At 34.3% G+C, this 19,069-nt stretch overlaps 1 protein-coding gene across 1 annotated transcript in view; it reads left to right on the top strand.

The window, feature by feature from the left end:
- The window catches only part of SREK1IP1 (SREK1 interacting protein 1), a 43,892-nt gene that overhangs the window by 19,524 nt on the left and 5,299 nt on the right, over positions 1–19,069 (top strand). The window contains exons 3-4 of the mRNA XM_027041118.2: positions 874–1,017; positions 18,657–18,729. Of these exons, the coding sequence (XP_026896919.1) occupies positions 874–1,017; positions 18,657–18,729 (217 nt within the window). The remainder of the gene's footprint in view (positions 1–873; positions 1,018–18,656; positions 18,730–19,069) is intronic.

Here is a 19,069-nt window from a genome sequence, read left to right as displayed (position 1 = left end):
ACTAAGATTCTAGCAGTAGTAGAGAAGATAAATAAATCGTATTCTTATATAATGGAACATTATTCATGAGATAAAATGAGATAGTTACATATACTTATGTTAATATAGGTAAATCACAAAATATAATATTGAGTGGCAAACACTAGTTGCAGATTGGTAGGTAAGTATAATTGAGTTTATGTGAAATAAATAATCAGATATGCTGTTTTGGAAAGATAAATATAACTTCAGTATGCCAATTCTGAAGAAAGAATAGAATGGGATTAGGACAGGGTTCTAAGGAATGGTGCAAGGCCCCCAATTTTGTGTGTGTGCACGCACATATGTGCAAACACTTGCCATTAAGAAAAAAAACACTCTAATTGAATAACAAAATGTTAACATGTGAGTGGATAGGCACTTGGATATTGGTTATATAATTTCCTGTACTTTTCTGGTATTTGTACTGTTTGATTTTTTTTTTTTTAAGTTGTATCATGTCATAAATACGTAACTGTTGTAGTTTTCTTGTAGGGATCAGCTTTAGGAGGTGAATGATGTCAGAATGAAAATTGTTTTTCAAAATTAAATTTTTAAGTGTTCTTTAGAAAAACACAGTCAATTATACTGTCATGACACCTTTAATTAGATGAAAGCTATGTAGTTGCTATGCAATTAAGTACATAGGGAAAACAGGAAAAATTTCTCTGAGTGGTGTATTCAGAAAAAGCAAACTACTACTCACTGATTAAAAGTTGAAACTAAACATTATACTATTAAAATTGTAACTTGTTTAACCCTGAGGCAACAAAATAAAAATATATAATAAAAATATAATGAGTATCTTTAGGTATCTTTTATTTTGTCATTTACATTTTTGTTTGTTTTACTTAGCTGGTCATCTGACATTTGAATGCCGCAATTTTCTCCGAGTAGACCCCAAAAGGGACATAGTTTTGGATGTGAGCAGCACAAGTAGTGAAGAGAGTGATGAAGAGAATGAAGAACTGAATAAATTGCAGGCATTACAAGAAAAAAGTAAGTAATACTTTTCTTTCCCTACATCCTTTAAAAATGTTTCTAAATGTTCTGCTTTATTATGTAATGTTTATTTATTGTTCTGTTATACTTATCATTAAGATACTTTGTGTATATATGTAAGAGGCACTGCATAGGTAAGGATAGGCTTTGGATGTTGTAAGTACTTTGCCCCAAATCAAACAGCAGATCAGTGTTAGAACCAGGAGGCACATCAATTTCTCATTCCACAAAGCAGGTTTTGTTATTGTTGTTTTTCCATCACACTAAGATGTGTCACATGGTATAAAGAATCTGATTTAAGACTTGGTTTCTAGACCCATTTGGCCATTTTTTAGCAAGTGACTTTCAACAAGTTGTTTAACCCCTGTGAACCTTAATTTCCTTGTAGGATAACACAAGAGATCAGTTTGTCAAATCACACTAATTCAAATCAGAGATATTAGCCAGTACCAAGCTTTACTAAGAATTTCAAGTACATAAATGATCATGAAGCATAGGGAAAACTGCAGAAATTCTAGGGCCACCAGCACAGCTCCCTGGGTATTTTCTTTCTTTCTCCTTCACAACCCATTCTGGCCAAGATTAACATGAGGTTTCTTCATTACACAAAAGAAAGTCATTTAATCATGAAACATGTCAATGTTATGTCCATATAGTTACATTTTCCAGTGAGCCCTGCCGCATAAATCCATAGATTCCAGGATTATATATCATAAACTATCTTAGATCCAGTACATCATGCTATAAGTAGTCTATAAATAAGGATTCTCTTGCCAACAACTTGATTGTGGACTTCTAGCTTTTAGAACTGTGAGAAAAAGCACAACCCTCCACCTTCCACTCCCAAAGGTATTCTCTAGCTAGCAAACACCATTAATTTGTTTCCAGGAGGTCTGTCATTAGCATGTTTACAAAGAGATTTGACCAGGTTACCTTCTTTTTTTGTTGGGGGCATGCTCCTCTCTCCTCACAGAAGGAGTAGATTGTATACCTGCTGTTTAATCATTTCTTTCCCATCTTGTATATAAAATGGCCTATCCTTGAAGTGGGGCTTTTAGGGATACGGTGTAATGCTGTATGTGGAAATACACCGTGGACTTCAAAATGATATATGGTAGATGTCACACAATCAAAATGCAGCTTGTTTGAATATGGCTTTAGGCATAGAATGAGAGATACAAAAAGTTAAAATCTTACTTTAGATTATCAGAGAACAATAAACAAAAAACACCTTAAAACTTCTTAAGCTTTCCATATTATATCTAGTGAAGGTAAATGAAAAGTCAAATGCCAGGGTACTAGGACAAGCTGAGAAGGCAGAAGAGGGAGAGAGTCTCAAAGAGGATCACTAAGGCTGAGTATATACAGCTTCAAGTAAAAGTAGCTGCTTGAGTATATATACTTGATTTTATTCCCTACTGAAACACCACTGAAATGATAATGGAAGAATTTAAAAAAAACATAAATGCACAAAGACAAAATGAGGTAGGAAGCAATAGTAACACAGTTATGAAAAGCAGTTGGGTTTAGTGACAATGGACTGCGTACTTGAGAAAGTTCGGTCCTTTGATAATAGGAAATCTGAGGAGTAACTTGATAGCGCACATTTTAAAACTTCCAGACATCTTGATAATGAGTATCCTTAGGTACCTCTGTGAGGATGTCAGTAAAGCTAAAAACAGAGGAATTGGTTAAAAATCTGAAGTAATTCCCTTCAGTTACCTTTCCCTACTCTGTGAAGCCAGATGGCTTCCCTCCATTACCTCAGTAGGCTATTGCAGCTCTGTTTTCTAGACAGGTAAAACAAAGGGTCTTTAAACTGAGATATACCAAACACATATGAAAACAGTAAGTTAAAGGTGAGAACCTTCCAGCCATCTTCACCTGTTTGGTTCCCAGACATGTATCACCCATGCAGAAGATCAGAAGATCTATCTCTGGGAGATCTGACCAGTCTAAGAAAAAAGAAATAAAGATAATGACCAAAGACATGACATAGTCACATTATCAGTTAAGTTGAGATTTCCATGCTTTGCTTGCTCAAAGCTTCAGCTTTTTAGACAATCATCAAGCACTAAATTTCTGAGGAAAGACTCTCAAGTGAAATATAGATACTAAAACCAACCAATGAACAAAAAAAGTCAGCTTGAAGGATACACAGGCTGTGAAAGGAGAAAAAAACAGAAATCATTAATATCCAGTTTTATAGAAAGATAAGATATAGCACCCATGAAACAGAATAAGATACTATAAAAAGAACAAATCAGCAAAAGAACTTTTGGAAATTAAAAAAGAAGCAGACATAAAGAACTTAACAGAGATGGAAGATAAATCTAACAAGCAAAACAAGGGAAGGAAAAAAATAGTTAAGACAATTGAAGAATCAGTCTAGGAAATACTTCATTCACATGAGTCCCAGATAGAGAATACAGAAGGAATTTCCAGGAACTGAAGGACATTAGTTTCCAGATGAAAGGGTTCAACCAGTACTAAGCACAGTGTTAAAATTAGACTCACATAAAGGCACACTGTTACAAAATTTCATATCATAGGAAATGAGAATATAATTGAAATTTCCAGAGTCAAGGATAAAACAAGTCATAGGTAAAAAATCAGGAGTCAGAATAACTTTGTTCTTCTCTAGAGTGATACTGGAAGCTAGATGTGGATAATGCTTTCAGATTTTTGAAGGAAAGTTGTATCCAAATTAGAATGATATACCCAACCAAATTATCAACCAAGTGTGGAATAGAATAAAGGCATTGGCAGACATTCAAAATGAAAAAAAAAAAAAAATTATCTCTCACATACCCTTTCTGAGAGCACTGATTCCAGAGGTTTCTACCAAAGTAAGGGAATATACCCTAAGAAAGAAGACTTTATAGGAAGTAGAGGAGATAGGAAGGGAGTCCCTAGGTCACTTGTAAAGGAGATCTCAGGAAGACAGGCACCAGGCATAGAGAGCAGGCTGAAGGAGCAAAGCTGAAGATTCTAGGAGAGAAAGCCCAAGATTGCCAATTCCACAAGGACAGCTTCTACCCCATCCATCTACACTGCTGTGTCTAAAAACAAAAAACAAACAGAAACCGCCACCCCCCAAATCCCAAAACCAAACAAAAACAAAAACTTGAGAATTCGTAATCCTCTTAGAAAACACATAATTTAAACCTAGTTTTACAGAAAAGGAACTGAAGACAGATGACTCCCAAGTGACTAACATCACAGTGAAGCCAGCACCGTGATCTCTGTTTCTTGCCTACTGGTCCTATACTGTTTACACTGTAGTGTGCTGCTCTCCTACCGTGGAGATTATCCAGTCTTTTGGTTCTTCACTTTTTTTCCTTCACCATATGAATCTTGAAGGATAAAGTACACTGTCATCATGAATAGAGGTTTATTCTAGAGGTGATTTTTCAATATGAACACCTGGGACAAATCTACCCTGGCAGGAAAGGGAGGGAGTTAACATACCATAATCACCAGGAAGGGATAAAACTTCCTTGTTCGAATCAGCTTTCCCTTACTTTCAGGCTGAAAATGACTGACTCAATGTAGATTTTCTTTCTTAAAAAGGTACACTTGCCTATGGTCACTTAGAGGCTCAGAACTTGTTTCCCAGTATCATGACTCCCACTCAGGAGAGTGCTCATTCCTGTATATCATGCAGATTTCAGTAATAAAGTATTATAAAAGGGATCCAGGTGGCTCAGTCAGTTAAGTCCGACTTCAGCTCAGGTCATGATTTCACCATTCGTGAGTTCAAGCCCCACATTGGGCTCTGTGCTGACAGCTCAGAGCCTGGAGCCTGCTTCAGATTCTGTGTCTTCCTCCCTCTGACCTTCCTCCATTCATGTTCCGTGTGTCTCTCTCTCTCTCTCTCTCTCTCTCTCTCTCTCAAAAATAAATAAACATTAAACATTTTTTAAGGGGATGCAAATTTATTTCATGGTTATCTAGTGGAAGCCCAGTGCCCCCCTGCCCCCAACTCCTGCCACTCAAATAAACAATAAATTGGTTCCTAAATACAGGGAAGAAGGGAGTGTAGAGGTTGTGGTTCTTAGTTTCATTGATAACTTTCTGTTACTGCTCAGGATGTCTGATGGGGTCAGGGTAAAACACTGACCTATTGATTGTGAGTTCTCATGCCATATCCTTTAGTACTCCTGAGGGTTCCTTGAATCCTGCCTTGGTTCTTCAAGATGGGGGAGCTCTTGTACCAACTATCTTGACTAAGTTTTGTGTGTGTGTGTGTGTGTGTGTGTGTGTGTGTGCTTTTTCTTTTTGTTTTTGTTTTTAATGACAATAAAAATAGTGAGCCAGGAGAAAGCTAAGAATTTTTAATGTGCTTACATTAATTAGTTGTTCTGCTTTCATGAAACAGAGACATAAAGGGGAGGAGAGATAAATGTCACCAAAAAATAAAACCCAAAATTTATTTTTGTATGTTATGTTCTTTTTTACTTCTGTTTGTATTTATTTCTATTATATTGTATATTTTTCAATGCATTTTATATACTTAGGGAATTAAAAGAAAATAATCTTTCATTTAAAACAAAGAAAATAGTCTAAATGACAAATATATCAATTTTTTGACACAAATTAGAAAATGTGAGAGCAGGGCTTGACATGGATGGGTACAATCATTGCAGTTTTATTGTAATCAACAACCTGGAACCTGTACAGCGTTCTAAAATTGTGTTACCAGTGCTGTGAATAGGGAAAGATTGAACAATCAGTGTCTGATGAGGATTATACAATCTTATTGACTCACAATGTGTGTATGTGTATGTTTATGTGTGAAAATGCTTACTGTCTAGTGACACTACAATACTCTAGGAAACTTGTTAAGGTTTTATACTGTGTTTTAAACTTGCTGAGAAACTTTCCTTTGGAATTGTATATGATAGTAGCAAATATTTGAAGACCTGTTTATATTAGAATATACAGAAAGTCAAGGTAAATTTTTACTATTTACAAAGGACCCAAGAAGTTCAAGAGTATGGATTTTTTTTCTCATTCTATTTTACCTAGTGTTATTTAATATTAATTAGCTATTTACCTGTAATTAGGAGGTATTCCTCTACTCATACATCCCTTAATATTTTATGATATTCTTTTATTTCAGTCCAGAAAATAAATATATTTTGACAAATTTGGAGGTTTGGGGTTATTTTGATGGTTTGGTTTGGTTAAGAAAGTTTTGTGGAAAAAAAAAATAAATTAAATAAATAAATAAATAAATAAATAAATAAATAAATAAAAGAAAGTTTTATGTCATGGGTGCCTAGGTGTGGCTCAGTCGGTTGAGCATCCAACTTTGCCTCAGGTCATGATGTCACTGTTCCTGAGTTCAAGCCCCACGTTGAGCTCTCTGCTGTTAGTGCAAAGCCTGCTTCAGACCCTCACACCCTCTCTCTCAAAAATAAATACACATGAAAAAAGTTTTATGTTAAATTCATACTTGATATCATTTAAAGATGGTTGATACTGAACACTGCCCAGGAAAAAAATGCCAAAATGAGATATTTGCCTATTACCATAATTGTATTTGTTATTTCCTTTAGTAACTGCTGGAATCAGATTCAAGTAAATGACTTACACTGGTGGTTTCAGGGTTCATAAAGATAGGGCTTACATGAATCCATGGGGTAAGTGAAATAAACCTCTGTTTGGCTCAAAATGTACTTTTTATAAGAAAACTACAAAAGATATTTGCAAAGTAGTTGATTAGAAGTCACAGCAGTGATTGGGAAATTTAGATGAATGGATCTAGGTTGGGAACTATCTAGTCAAGTATTTAAAAGCAGCTGGAGTAGCTACAAACCTGGTGACATATGCAGACAAAAATCTGGTCTCTGACCCTGCAGGTACTACTGGACGTTTTTTTCTTATTATTACAGAGTTGTCTCTAAACACAGGATCATATCCTCCGACTTCTGTATGTCACACAAGAGACTGACACTCTTGATGATCGTTAAAAAATTTAAGTGCTAAGGAGGCTTTTGCCTTCAATTTTTTACTCCAGTGTTTGTATCTTTTACCAAGAAATTCCTGTTTTGCAGAAACTCAAATTCTTTTCCCTATGCCTGTGTACATTTCAATATCCTGTCTCAGAAAGACCTTCAATAAATAGAGGTGGAATAGTTTTAAGAATGGTAGTATAGAAACACTGAACTGTCTAAACCAAACTTTCATCTTCAGTGCTTGAATTCTCATACACTATTATCGTAAGCACTGCTAGTTCCTAAGGGTAGTAGCCAGGAAAAAAGATGTCTTAAATTCTGGGATTGTTTTGTTTTTATTAGAAGTAATTTCTCTATATAATCTAGTCAGTGGACTCCTTATCCATCATTCCTAAATGGAAGAGGTTATTTTTCCCATAGCTACATATTTGCTTTGTTTCTTATAACTTTGGGAAGGGGCATGTTTACAGTAGTCATTCTGAGCTTATTATAGCTACAAAGAAAAAAAAAATCTCGAGCTAAAGCTAAAGTGACTAATATCAGATCAAGTCAATTTCAAAACAAAGAATGTTTCTAGAGTTAAAGAGGGTTGCTTTAAAATGATAAAAGTGTTAATGAAGAGGACATATGAATACTAAGTGTTTATGAATACTAAGTGGTTATGCACCTAATAACAAATTTAAACTATATGAGACAAACCCTGATAGAACTACCACGGAAAATCCTTGTGGATAAACAAATTCACAATTACAGTTGTAGATGTCAGTCAGTATGCCTCTCTCAATAATTGATGGAACAGGTAGACAGTAAATCAGAAAGGATATAAGCCTTGAATAACACTGTCAGCCAACTTGACCTTTATAATATTTATAGAACACCTCACCCATCAACTGCAGAGTACACATTTTTTTCAGGTTCACACAGAATGTCTAGCTAGATAGACCTTATTCTGTGTTATAAAACAAGCCTTGATAGATTTTAAAGGGTTCACATTATGCAAAATATATTCTCTAGCCACAAGGAAATTAAATTAGAAATATAGTGACAGCTTCCTGGAAAATTCACTCAATATATGTAACCTAACACTTCTAAATAACCCACTGGGTCAAAGAAAAAATGCAAAAGGAAATTACAAAGTATTTTGAACTGAATGAATAAAAACACAATATTTATGGGATGCTCATAAAACAGTACCTAAAGGAAATTATAACACTAACTTCCTGTATTAGAAGGAAGAAATATCTCAAATTTATGACTTCACCTCTGCTTTAACACACTAGAAAAAGAAAAGTGAATGAAACCCAAAGTAAGCAGAAGAAAGATAATAAAAAAAGATTGGAGATGAAATCACTGAAATGGAAAATAGGAAAACAATAGAGAAAATTAGTAAAACCAAAAGCTGGTTCTTTGAGATCTATAAAATTGAAAAATTGCTATCCAAACTGATCAGGTAAAAATCAAAACAAAAAAAATCAAAACAAAAACAAACAAAAGAAACAAAAACAAAACAAAGAAACAATACCAGAAATGAAATAAGTGATAATACTACAGATTATACAGATAGTAAAATAAGGGAATATTGTGGAAAACCTTATGCCAATAAGTTGAACAACTTAGATAAAATAGACAATTAGTTGAAACATACAAACTATAAAAACTCTCTCAAAAAATGAACTGAATAGCCTGCATCTTTTAAAGAAGTTAAATAGTTAGCTTAAAAACTTTCAACAAAGCAAACTCCATAGCTGAATGACTTCTCTCCTAATTCTTCCAGATGTTGAAGGAGAAATAATGCCATTTCTACATAAGATCTTAAAAATTGAATATGGTGGAGAACTTTCCAACTCAATTTTTAAGACCAGCATTCCTCTGAGAAACTACAAGAAAAGTAGAGATTCCTATAAACACAGGCACAAACAGAATTTTAAGCAATTTTAGGCAATTAAAAGAACTTTAGCAAATCAAATCCAACAATATGTGAAAATGATAATATAACCAAGTGAAGTTTATCCCAATAGTATAAGATTTGTGTCACGTTCAAAAACAAGACAATGTAATTCATCATTTTTAACAGCTCTTTACAAAAGAACACATAGATGATAATTACAGTATTTTAAATAATTCAAAGAAGTCCACTGTCTATTTCTGATAGTTTGATAGTAAACTAGGAAAAGAAGGGAACTTTATCAACTTCATAAAGGACATCAAAAAAAAAAAAAAAAAACTGGAAGATTACATAATACCTAATGGTAAAAGACTGAATGTTTCCATAACATAAGGAACAAAGCAAAGATGTCTTCTCTTCCCACTTCTACTCAACTTCACCACTTTGTGGTGAAGATTCTAGCCACTACTCAACTTTGTGGTGAAGATTAAGCCAAGAAAAAGAAATCAAAGGCATCCAGATTGGAAAACAAAGAGTGAAAACTATTTGCAGATGACATAGTTGTCTAGGTAGAAATCCTGTGAAATCTACCAAAGAAAACTTCTGGAACCTAATAACCTAAGAATGAAGTTTAGCAAAGTTGTAGAATATAAGATCAGTCAATGGGCAAAAAATCAATTGTATTTCTGTATTGTAACAATAAACAATCAGAAACTGAAATGTTAAAAATACCTTTTATAATAGCATTAAAAATATGAAATATTTAGGGATAAACTGACTAAAAGATGCACAAGACTGAAGCATATAAAACATTGCTGAGGGAAATTAATGAATGAATCAAAAGATATACCATATTCATGGAATAGATTAAATATTTTTAAGATGTCATTTCTCCCCCCTTGATTTATAGATTCAAACTAAACACAATCAAAATTCTAGCAGGCTGTTTTAGAAACTGACAAGCCAATTTTATAATTTTACAAGCCAATGATAATATCTTCCAGAATTGTAGTATAGTATCACAACAAGGATTCTGACATTGGTAGAGTCAAGATACAGAATATTTGCATCACTCATATCGCCTTTTTAATCTTTATTTTTTATTTATTTTTTCATATTGCCTTTTTAAAAGCCACACCCACTTCTCTCTTGCCCTTACTACCTTCTTAATTTCTGGCAACCAAAAATTTGCCATTTCAGTAATATTGTAATTTCAAAAATGTTTTATGAATGGATTCATATAGTATATAATCTTTTTAGATTTTTTTCAGCTAGCTGTAATTCTCTAGAGATTCACTGAGGTTGCTGCATATTTCAATAGTTTGTTTCTTTTAATTATCGAGTAGTGTTTTATCACATAGATATCCCATAGTTTGTTTAACTCTTCACCCACTGAAAGATATCTGACTTGTGTACCATTAGGGGCTATTACAAATAAAGCTGCTATTAACAGGATTTGGGTGAACAGAAATCTTCATTTCTATGAAATGAATACCCAGAAGTACAATTGTTGGGTTTTATGATATTTGTATCTTTAGTTTCTTAATAAACTGCCAGACTGTTTTTCAGAGTGGCTATACTATTTTACTTCCCTACCAAAAATGTATGAATGACCCAGTTTCTCTGCAGCCTCACCAGAATTTGATATTGTCTTTTTTTTTTTTTTTTTTTTAAAGTATTCTAATAGGGGCACCTGGGTGACTCAGTCAGTTAAGCATCCAACCTAGATTTCGGCTCAGGTCATGATCTCAGGGTTCTTGAGCTGGAGATCACGTCCGGCTCCATGCTGACAGCCCAGAGCCTGCTTGGGAGTCTTTCTCCCTCTCTGTCTGTCCCTCCCCTGTTCATGCTCTCCCTCCAATAACAAATAAACTTAAAAAAAAAAATTTCAGCATTCTGATAGGTGTGAAGTTATATCTCAATGTGATTTTAACTTACATTTCCCTGGTTGCTAATGATGTTAAACATCATCTCATTACTGTTGAATCCTTTATGTACTCTAGATTCTAGTCCTTTGTTGGATATCTGGTTTGCAAATACTTTCTCTTAATATGTTGCTTATCTTTCCATCCTCTTAATAGGTCTTGAACAGTGTAATAGTTTTTAATTTTCATAAAGTCCAATTTCTCAATTTTTCCTTTTTAGATTACTTTTGGTGTCAAAGATAAGAACTCTTCCTATCTTTAGATCCCAAAGATGGTCCCCTTTACTTTTTTTTACAAGCTATCATACCACCCCCCAGGTAGTACATGTATGGTATTCCTTGGATACTCCCAGCTATCCCAAAACAAGAAAGGACAAAAAACAAATGGTTAAACTGGTTAGACTCTCCACCAGTTTATAAGAAAAAGGCAATTCCATCAATAGCCTTAAATCCAGGAACTCCCTACTGTCTTAACGCTTTTCTAGAGAGAAAAACAACCTTAGTTTGACAATAGCTAGGCTTCCAGTAGTCTGTGAGTCTTTAGCATGTGAAAATCTTTTTGAAAACTTACCTTTTGACTCTACCTCCTCCAAGTCCATGGTATATAATAACCATTCATTCTTGACAACCCCAGTGCAGCTCTCTCTGCCCACGGTCCTATCCCCATGCTTTAAAATCACCTTTTGCACTCTCCCCAAAAAGTTTTGTAGTCTTACATTTTCACTTTAAGTCCGTGATTCATTTTGAGTCGATTTTTGTAGAAGATGAGATATTTAGGACAAGTTTTATTATTTTGCTTAAGATAAGCAATTATTAGGGCGCCTGGGTGGCTCGGTCGGTTAAGCGTCTAACTTCGGCTCAGGTCATGATCTCACGGTTTGTGAGCTCGAGCCCCACATCAGGCTCTGTGCTGTCAGTTCAGAGCCTGCAGCTTGCTTTGGATTCTGTGTCTCCCTCTCTGTCTCTGCCCCTCCCCCACTATTGCTCTGTCTCTCAAAAAATGAATAAGCGTTAAAAAAAAAAAAAAAAGATAAGCAATTATTCTAGCACTCTTTGTTGGAAGGCTATCTTTCCTCCATTGAATTGCTGTTGTACTTTTTCCAAAAACCAGGTGGTCATATTTGTGTGGGTTTGTTTCTGAGTTCTCTCTTCTGTTCCCTTGATCTATGTGTCTGTTCTTCCACCACCGCCAACAGTCTTGATTAATGGTAGCTATATAATATGTCCTGAAATTGAGTAGACTTATTCTTCCCACTTTATTCTTTTCCAGAAATATTTTAACTACTGTCTATTCTTCCCATATAGATTTTTAGAATAATTCTATGTCTAGAAAGAAATCTTGCTGAGATTTTGACACGAATGGCATTAAACATGTATATCAGTTTAGGGAGAATAGGTATCTTTACTATGTTGAGTCTCCAATCCAAGAACTTAGTCTGTCTCTCCATTTATGTAGGTCTTTGACTTGTTTACATAGATTACTGTGTAGTTTTTGTGAGAAATAAGCCCCCTGACCCAATCAAAGGAGGGATGCAGAGACTGAGCACAGTGAAGAGAGGCTTCTTCTTGCGAGAGTGGGTGTCTGGTGGACAGGCACAACTGGGTGGTTACAGCAGGCAATTTATCTCCTAAATGGTGTATTTTGAATTTTGTTTCTGTGTATTTATTACCAGTGTGTAGAAAGGCAATACCTTTGAGTCTATTTCTCTTATATCCTTGCTGAACTCAATTATTTCATTTTTTATAGATTCCTTGATATTTTTTATGTAAACCATCATATCATCTACAAATGGGAATGGTTTTATTTTTCTCCTTTAATCAATAAGTCTTTATTTCTTGTTTTTTTTTCTTTTGTTGTTGTTTTATTGCCATACCTAAAACTTATAGTACTGTATTGAGAAAGAGTGGTGAGAGATGACTTTCTTACCTGGATTCTAATCCTAGAGGGCAAAAGCACTTAAACTTTCACCATTAAGTGTAATGTTAGTTGTAAGTTTTATGTAGTTGCCTTTTATCAAGTTGAGAAAGATTCTCTCTATTCCCATTTTTTTTACAGTTTTTATTATAGAATGGTTGTCAGATTTTGCCAATTCTTCATTGATCAGTATGATATTATGATTTTTCCTTAGCTTGTTAATATGGTAGATTATATTAATTGATTTTTGAAAATTGAACCAGCCTTGTATCCATGAATTCTATTTGCTTATATTTTGTTAAGGATTTTTCCATCTGTATTCATGAAAGATGTTGGTCTGTAGTTTTCTTGCTTTGTACTATTTTAGTCTAATTTTGAAATCAGAAGAAGAGTTACATAGAGTATTGATAAAATTTCCTTCTCTTCTATTTTTGGATAAAGTTGCATAAGATTTGTATGAAAGTAGTGTTTATTTTTCTTTAAATGTTTGGTAGAGTTCTTCAGTGAAGTTATCTGGGCCTGAAGATTTTTTTTAGAAGTTTTAAAGTTAGATATTCAATTTCCTCAATAGTTAAAGGGTTATTGAAATTATCTACTTCCGTTAGGTGAGTTGTGGCATTTTGTTTTTTGAGAAAGGGGTCCATACTATCCAAGTTGTCACATTTATTTTTGTAGGGTGTTCATAGCTTTCATTTATCTTTTTGATGTATATAGGGTCTGTAGTGGTAACCCTTTTTTCATTTCTGATATTGATGATTTGTGTCTTTTTTTCTTTCACATTTTTCCTAGAGATTTGTCAATTTTATTGAACCAGCTACTTGTTTCATTCTTTTTCTCTAATTTTTTTGTTCTGTTTTCAATTTTATTAATTCTTGTGCTTTATTATTTTTCTTCCTTGTACTTGCTTTGGATTTATTTAGCTTTTTCCCCCTAGGCTCTTGAGATCAAAGTTAAGATATAATCAATTTGAAACTTTTCTTCATTTCTATCCTAAGCATTTAGTGCTATAAATTTTCCTCACAGCACTGCTTTAGCTGTGTTACACAAATTTTTATATATATCAGTTTCATTCAGTTAAGTGTGTTTTGTTTTCCTTGAGACTTCCTCTTTGCCCAGTGGATTATTTAAAAGTGTTGTTTTGTTTCCAACTGTTTAGAAATTGCCCTGTTATCTGTTACTGATTTCTCATTTGATTCCATTAAGGACAGAGACATAACTCTGTATGAGTTCAGTTCTTTTAAGTTTGTTAAGATTTGTTTTATGACACAGGATATATTCTGTCTTGGTCTATGTTCTGTAGGTACTTGAAAAAAATGTGTATTCTACTCTTGTTGGGTAGAGTGATTTTAAATCTTGTTTAGATTCTATTGTTTGATGGTTGTGGAGTTCTTCTGCATTCTTGCTGACTTTATGTGTAGTATCTATTAATTGTTGACAGAATTGTAGATTTGTCTGTTTCTCCTTTAAGGTCTCTCAGTTTTGCTTCATGTATTTTTTAGCTCTATTGTTTGGTGCATACACATTTAGGATATGTCTTATTAGTGAGTTGAAACTTTTATCATTATTTTGGCCCTTTCTCTCACTGGTAATTTTCTTTTTTCTGAAGTCTATTTTATCTGATCTTAATACAGTCACTCTAGCTTTCCTTTGATAATGCTTGTTTGGCATATCCATTTCTATCCTTTTATTTTCAGTGTGTCTATATCTTTTTCTTTGAAGTGGGAGTCTTGTAGGCAGTGTATAGGTGAATCATATTTTTCAATCAACTTTACCAACCACTTTCTTTTAATTGGTATTTTTTTACATTAATGTAATTTTTTATATGTTAGAGCTAATCCTACCACTTTTTATTTGTTTTCTGTTCACTCTGTTTTTCATTCTTCTTTTTTCATTCTTGTTTTTTTTTTCCTCTGCCTTCCTGTGGATTACTACTTGAACATTTTTTAGTTTTATCTGTAGTGTCACTGGAACACCTATAGAATTGCATATAATTTTTCTGTAGTGTCAAAGACACATTGTGTCCTTAGTGGTTGTTTTTTTTTTAATTTTTCTATGATATTTTACATGGCATTTTTAGTGGTTGCTCTAGGTATTAGATTATATATACATAATTTACCACAATCTACTGGTATTGTCTTTTTACCAGGACAAGCAGAGTAGAAACCGTGCCTCCCTTTATGTCCCTTTACCCTCTTTCCTTTACAATACACTTGTCGTAAATATATTCTCTACATACATTTAAAACCTCATGAAACAATGGTGTAGTTTTTGCTTCCACAATCAAACATAATTTAGGAACTCAAGAGAAGGAAAGCCTGTTGTACTCAGGTTTTTGCTTATTCTATTCTTTCTTCTTGATGTTCCAGTGTTCCTTCTTTTATCATTTCCTTATCATTTAAGGAATTTTCTTTAGCCATTCTTCTAGGGTCTGTCTGCTGGTGATGAATCCTTTTACTTTTTCCTTATCTGAGAATGTCTTAATTTCTCCTTCATTCCTGAATAATATTTTTACTGGGTAGAGGATTCCAGGTTGACATTTCTTTCAGCATTTAAAAAATGGCCACTTCTTTCTGTCTTCCATGCTTTCTAATAAGAAATCTGCTTTCATTCTAATTGTTTCATTCATATAAGTAATACATTATTTTTCTCTGGCTGTTTTCAAGATTTTTTTTTCATTAGTTTTCAAAAGTTTAATTTTCATATCTGGATATGGATTTCAAGTACTTTGTAAGCCCCTCCTTCTTTATACTTTTTATGTCTCCAGTGACACAAATATTGTATCTTGTGTTACTATCCCACAGATCCCCAAGTCTCATACCTTTTCTTTAAATCTGTTTCTTCTCCATTGCTCAGATTGGGTGATTTCTATTGTTCTGTTTTCCCATTCAGTGATATTTCTATTCAGTGTGTTTTGCATTCTGCTATTGAGCCCATCCACTGAGTGTTTTAATTCCATTTATTGTCATTTTAGTTCTAAAATTTTTATTTGGTTCTTTGGATTTTGTCCCATTTTGGGGGGCTTTCATATTTTTTTCACTTCTTTCAAGCATTTTGTTTCTTAGAAACATTTTTATGATGACTATTTAAAATCTTTTTTAGATTATTTTAAAAATAATCTCATTGTGGTGGTGTTATATTGATTGTTTCATTTTTCATTCAATTTAGGATCTCTGGACTTTGATGAGTTCTTTTCAACCAAAATTTGGACATGTTTATATTGTATTATGAAACGTTGGCTTTCCTTAAACCTTGTCTTTTATATGATTTTCTTTGGTACCACCCCAGAAGAGAAAGTGACTTTTTATTGCCAGGGGGAGACAGAGGTTCTGTTTCCCCACTTAGGTTCTGCCAACACTCAAAGTGGTCATGGCTTCTTGTTACTGCTGGGTGAGGGGATGAGTTCCAGCCTCCCCATTGGTATCCCATGGTGGGAGTGGTCTTGTTACTTACTACTGGGTGATGATGAGTGCCCCGACTTTCTTAGATATATTCTGACATCATTTCAGCATAGATGGGAGGGGTACCTCATTACTACTGGCTGGCAGCAGAAGTCAAGGCTTCCCAAGTGGTCTTTATTGACACTATTAGTGGAGATCTCTTTACTGGGTAGTGATAAAGGTCCTGGTTACCTACTTAGACTACTCATGCTGAGGAATTGGGAGATCTTATCACAGCTTGATAAGGGGGAATGTCTAGGTTCCTCACTCAGAGTCTGCTGACATGGGTGGGGGTTGTGCCAGTTTTTTCTGTGATGTTCAGCTTGAGTAAGGGCAGTTGTTACCTACAACCTATCTGTCACTAGGTTGTCTCTGTTTTGGTCTTTAGGCTAGAGAAATCTTTTTATCTGTACCTGTATTGACATTGCCAAAGCTGCCAGCTTTTTCAGCTCCAAGTCTGGGCTAAAGGAAGCAAGAATTCCACAGAACTCACTCCCGTGTCTTTCTCTGGATTTCAAGATCCATAGCTAGTCTGTCTTGTTTCTACTTTAAAGTTGTTGTTGTTTTTAAGTTTACTTATTTATTTTGAGAGAGAGAGCACAAGCAGGGGAGGAGCAGAAAGAGAGAGAATCCCAAGCAGGCTTCGCACTGCTAGCTCATAGCCTGACAGGTGGCTCAAATCCATGAACTGTGAGATCATGACCTGAGCCGAATTCAAGAGTTGGGCACTCAACCGACTGATCCACCCAGGGACCCCTACTTTTCAGTTTTTATGTTTGTTTTTACAATGTCTGGTATTTTTAGTTGAACTTACTGGGAGAAATAGGAAAAGTACACTTGCTCCTCTTCCCAGAAGCAGAAGTCCAACTTACTTTTTTTCTGTGCAACTGATTTTTGACAAATATGAAATAAGTTGCAAAATATTATACATGCCACTGTATTTATATGCCATATAAAATATCACTTATCCATCTTTCAAAAAAGAGAAAAACTTGGGACTTATTTGTAACTATTTTGTATAAGTGATTGTATGTGCATATTTGGTTGTATAGAGAGCAAGCTTAACAGAAAACACACCAAATTGTGTATTTCAGAAACGAGTTAGAGAGTAGTATATATTCTTTCCTTCTAGGGTACCAATGACATAAATATTATTAGATTTCTTTACAGTCCTGTGATCTTAACATCCTAGAATACCATAATCCTCATTTTGTTTGAAAAAGAAAAATTTAAACACCTGTATTTGAAGGGTACCAGGTTAGCTCAGTCAGTATATCATGCAACTCTTGATCTCAGGGTTATGGGTTCAAGCCCCATCAGGCTAGGCATGGAGCCTACTTTAAAAAAAAAAAAAAAAGGCTGTATTTGATTGTATTGTTTTGTTTTTTAAGACCTGATATAGTACCCACCAAACTGTTGACATTGATTCGGTGTAGGAATTAGCAGTGGAGTACTTGAATTTTTTATTTAATGTACCTAGTAGTAGTTGAAATTTTTATAAAAAGCATGTAATATTTTTATAAGCTTCTCAATAAATAAAAATAATTAGTGGACCTTGAGGGTATTAAGCTAAGTGAAATAAGTCAGAGAAGGACAAGTACTATATGATTTCACTTATATGTGAAATCTAAAAAAGAAACAAACACATAAAAAAGCCAAGCTCAGAGATAAAGGAAAAAGATTTGTGGTTGTTAGAGGCAGGTAATAAGGCTGGTCAAGGAGTACCGGGGTGCCTGGCTGGCTCAGTGGATAGAATATGGACACTTGATCTCATGGTTGTAGGTTTGAGTCTCATGTTGGGTGGAGAGATTATTTAAAAACAAAATATTTAAAAAATAGGGGCGCCTGGGTGGCGCAGTCGGTTAGGCGTCCGACTTCAGCTCAGGTCACGATCTCGCGGTCCGTGAGTTCGAGCCCCGCGTCAGGCTCTGGGCTGATGGCTCAGAGCCTGGAGCCTGTTTCCGATTCTGTGTCTCCCTCTCTCTCTGCCCCTCCCCCGTTCATGCTCTGTCTCTCTCTGTCCCAAAAATAAATAAACGTTAAAAAAAAATTTTTTTTAATAAAAAATAATAAAAAATAAATAAAAGAGGTACAAACTTCCAGTTATAAATAAGTCATGGGGTTGTAATGTATAGCATGTTGACTGTAGTTAATAGTACTGTATTGTATGTTTGAAAGTTGCTAAGAGGGTAGATCCTAAAAGTCCTCATCACAAGAAAAAAATGTTGTTGGTATGTATGTAACATGGTGACAGATGTTAACTCGACTTACAGCAAATATTTTGGAATGTGTACAAATATCAAACCATTATGTTGTATGCCTGAAAATAAACAATGTTATATGTCAATTTATACCTCAATTTGAAAAACAAGAAAGGAGAAACTGTTACAAGAGAAGTGCAGTATCCTAACCAATAAAATTCATCAACCAGTAACCAAAGTGGAAAAACTGTATACATACCATATTAGTGTGCAGATTCATGGTGTCCTGATTCTTTCCCCTCAATACACAGGAGTAAATGAAGAAGAGGAGAAGAAAAAAGCAAAAAGCAAAGAGAAAATCAAGTTGAAAAAAAAAAGAAAAAGGTATTTTTTTAACATCATTGTTTTTTAAAAGCAGGACTGTGAATCCCAGATGGATTATAAAATTTAATATTTTGTGTGTAGTCCAGTTAATTTAACACTAATTCTTTCCTTAATGGGGATCAGATATTCAGTTGTTTCAGTAAAATAACAGTCCTTGAGGAATCAAAACTAAAGTCAATACTCAGCCACCTTGAATTTTTTTTCTTGGAGCAAATTAAGGTATAAATAAATAATAGCTCCCCCCCCTTCTTTTATGTATTCTATTTGTGTTCTAGAATTTAGAGTTTAAAACATCAGCCACACTTTTAATTGGATGATGTCTAAATTCTTTACATATATA

This window comes from Acinonyx jubatus, chromosome A1, assembly GCF_027475565.1.
Source record: "Acinonyx jubatus isolate Ajub_Pintada_27869175 chromosome A1, VMU_Ajub_asm_v1.0, whole genome shotgun sequence".
NCBI classification, from domain to species: domain Eukaryota; kingdom Metazoa; phylum Chordata; class Mammalia; order Carnivora; family Felidae; genus Acinonyx; species Acinonyx jubatus.
This window is presented reverse-complemented; position numbering and strand designations above follow the sequence as displayed.